Here is a 2,254-nt window from a genome sequence, read left to right on the forward strand (position 1 = left end):
TATCAACCATGCATCAACTCACATAACTTCACTTTACCAATCAACTAGTTAAGTACGAAGTACGAATAATGACCAATTGGGTTGCCTAGGTTAATCCCAGTACTGATTTAGAACCATATAGAAACTGATTGATGAATTTGTACTTCAATACCTTTAGTTGCCATGGACTTGATTATTTCTCTTACCTACCAATTATCTCGTTCCATTATTTGTCGGCATTTGAATTGTGTTTTCTTATTCCATGGCACACATTTGAATTGTGTTTAATGTCATACTGTCACATATGAACATGCATGGTCTCTAATATGGTGTTATTTGGATTATCATTACAATGCATTTTTATGCTTAAAATTTAGAAAATAATAATAATTAAAGATCTATCTCGAGCAAATAGAAAAAAAAGGAAAGTCAATCAGTATAGATATTTTGAGTAGACATGGGTGAGATGATCACTGTTTCCTACAATTGGAATGAAGACGTGAGACCGACTGTATGAATCTATTATTGGTGAAAGAAAAAGTAACCAAGAAAGCAAAGGGTTTTTTCTTTAATTATTTTATTACTTGTATTTCTTTCTTTTTTGTTGTACACTACAACTATTATTCCTTAGAAAAATAGATTATCTTATGTCCAGATGAAATTTGTATCGATGTCCTTGTGAATCTATATGATTGATATCTTAAGATATTTATGCTTGCTATGTAATTTGGATGATCTTTGGTATATCGCTTGTTGTGGCAATACACTAGAAAACAAGCCAACACTATCGTTCCAAATAAGCATCTGCGATTAGGTCCACATCACACACAACCGATGCAGTATAGTTGTGTGTACTGAGGGCTACATTACAAACATGTGTTCAAAAGGAGCATGTATAATGAGCATTACACCCCAATGATTACCATTCCATGTGCAATGATACCCTTACATCAATGACAAGCTCATAGTGATTAGCCCAGAAACTATATGCTTGAGGTTATTTAACTGCGGGCAGTGGCGTGTTCTATTAGTAATATGTCTTAATGGAAAAAGCTAACTATTGGCAAAATCAAATACAACTACCTTCCATTCCCAATGTAATTTTCGTCATAGAAGCAACATCACTCATGTTTAGATTCTGAGCAGGCATAATAATGATGTATTTATTGCTAAACTTAACCCATCTTTCCACTAAGCAAACATGCATTGGAGCACCTAGCTACTTCGGTTGCCACTTTGTTGTATTTGGAGATGGGCCCATGATGGTGAGCATCGATGCGAAAACATCAAATACCAATTTGACCATGGTGTATGGCACAGGTTGTGGATACCCTAATGTTGATCTAGCACCGAGTTGAGCCTTCTGACCATCTCCTCCACTGTTGAGTTGAACCCCTCTTCCAACTGAAATTAAATAAATAGGTTGCACCAAAGTAGTGTAAGCAATGCACACCGATGAAATACTAAAGTTAGTTCATGTATATTTTCCGCTCATATCTAAATCTCATACAAAAACTTAAATGTGTTTGTATAGTACATGCATGTCCCACAAGCATCCCCTCACAATTGAGTACAATTTGCATTGTTGAAATAAATAATTCACCACATGATGCATTGAGTCTTATGATGAGAGTTTTTACACTCCTGAAATTAGTTAAAGGTGATGAAACAATTATCTTTTCCTAATAGCGAGATGAGGTTTCATATATACTAACTAAGCAACTGTGTCATCACCCAATTATCTTTTGTGAATGCTACAATGTTAAATATGTTTATTGGGAAATAAACGGTAACCGTGCAGGGAGTGTGAGACTAAAAATATCTAATAAAGGACAATGCTTTGTAGCAATTGTTAGTAAAAATACAAAAAGATAACCTTCTCCAAATGGAAAATATTTAGATGTTTATGAATTATTTTTTTCATTGCTTTTGGATTAATTCATTATCTACTCATGACCCACGAGGGAACATACTAGATTTCATAAACTTTTGTTATACGTCCAGACAGAATCTACCTAATCCCTTATGATCTATCTAGCATCAAAATACACGTTAACATTTGAACTAATTGCTTGATAAACACTTCATATATTGGGAATGGCTAGAGCCAAGTCGACTACATTTTTTAAGGGTCAGTCAATTTACTTCTAGCCATTGGATGAAAAAGGAATAGTTAGATCTCCTTCTTTTACCTCCCTCCTGAAGAAAATTGTCTCATATTTCACCCCATGATCTGACCATGTTCTTCATCGAGCCGCCTTCCGGCTGGCTGAAC

At 34.8% G+C, this 2,254-nt stretch overlaps 1 protein-coding gene across 1 annotated transcript in view; it reads right to left on the bottom strand.

Annotated features, from left to right (window-relative positions):
• Positions 1-1,187: 1,187 nt before the first annotated feature.
• LOC119328745 (transcription factor NAI1-like) overlaps positions 1,188-2,254 on the bottom strand; it is a 6,679-nt gene continuing 5,612 nt past the window's right edge. The window contains exon 3 of the mRNA XM_037601721.1: positions 1,188-1,383. Within this exon, the coding sequence (XP_037457618.1) occupies positions 1,312-1,383 (72 nt within the window). The 3' untranslated portion in view covers positions 1,188-1,311. The remainder of the gene's footprint in view (positions 1,384-2,254) is intronic.

The sequence above is a fragment of the Triticum dicoccoides genome, chromosome 7A (assembly GCF_002162155.2).
Source record: "Triticum dicoccoides isolate Atlit2015 ecotype Zavitan chromosome 7A, WEW_v2.0, whole genome shotgun sequence".
Classification (NCBI taxonomy): domain Eukaryota; kingdom Viridiplantae; phylum Streptophyta; class Magnoliopsida; order Poales; family Poaceae; genus Triticum; species Triticum dicoccoides.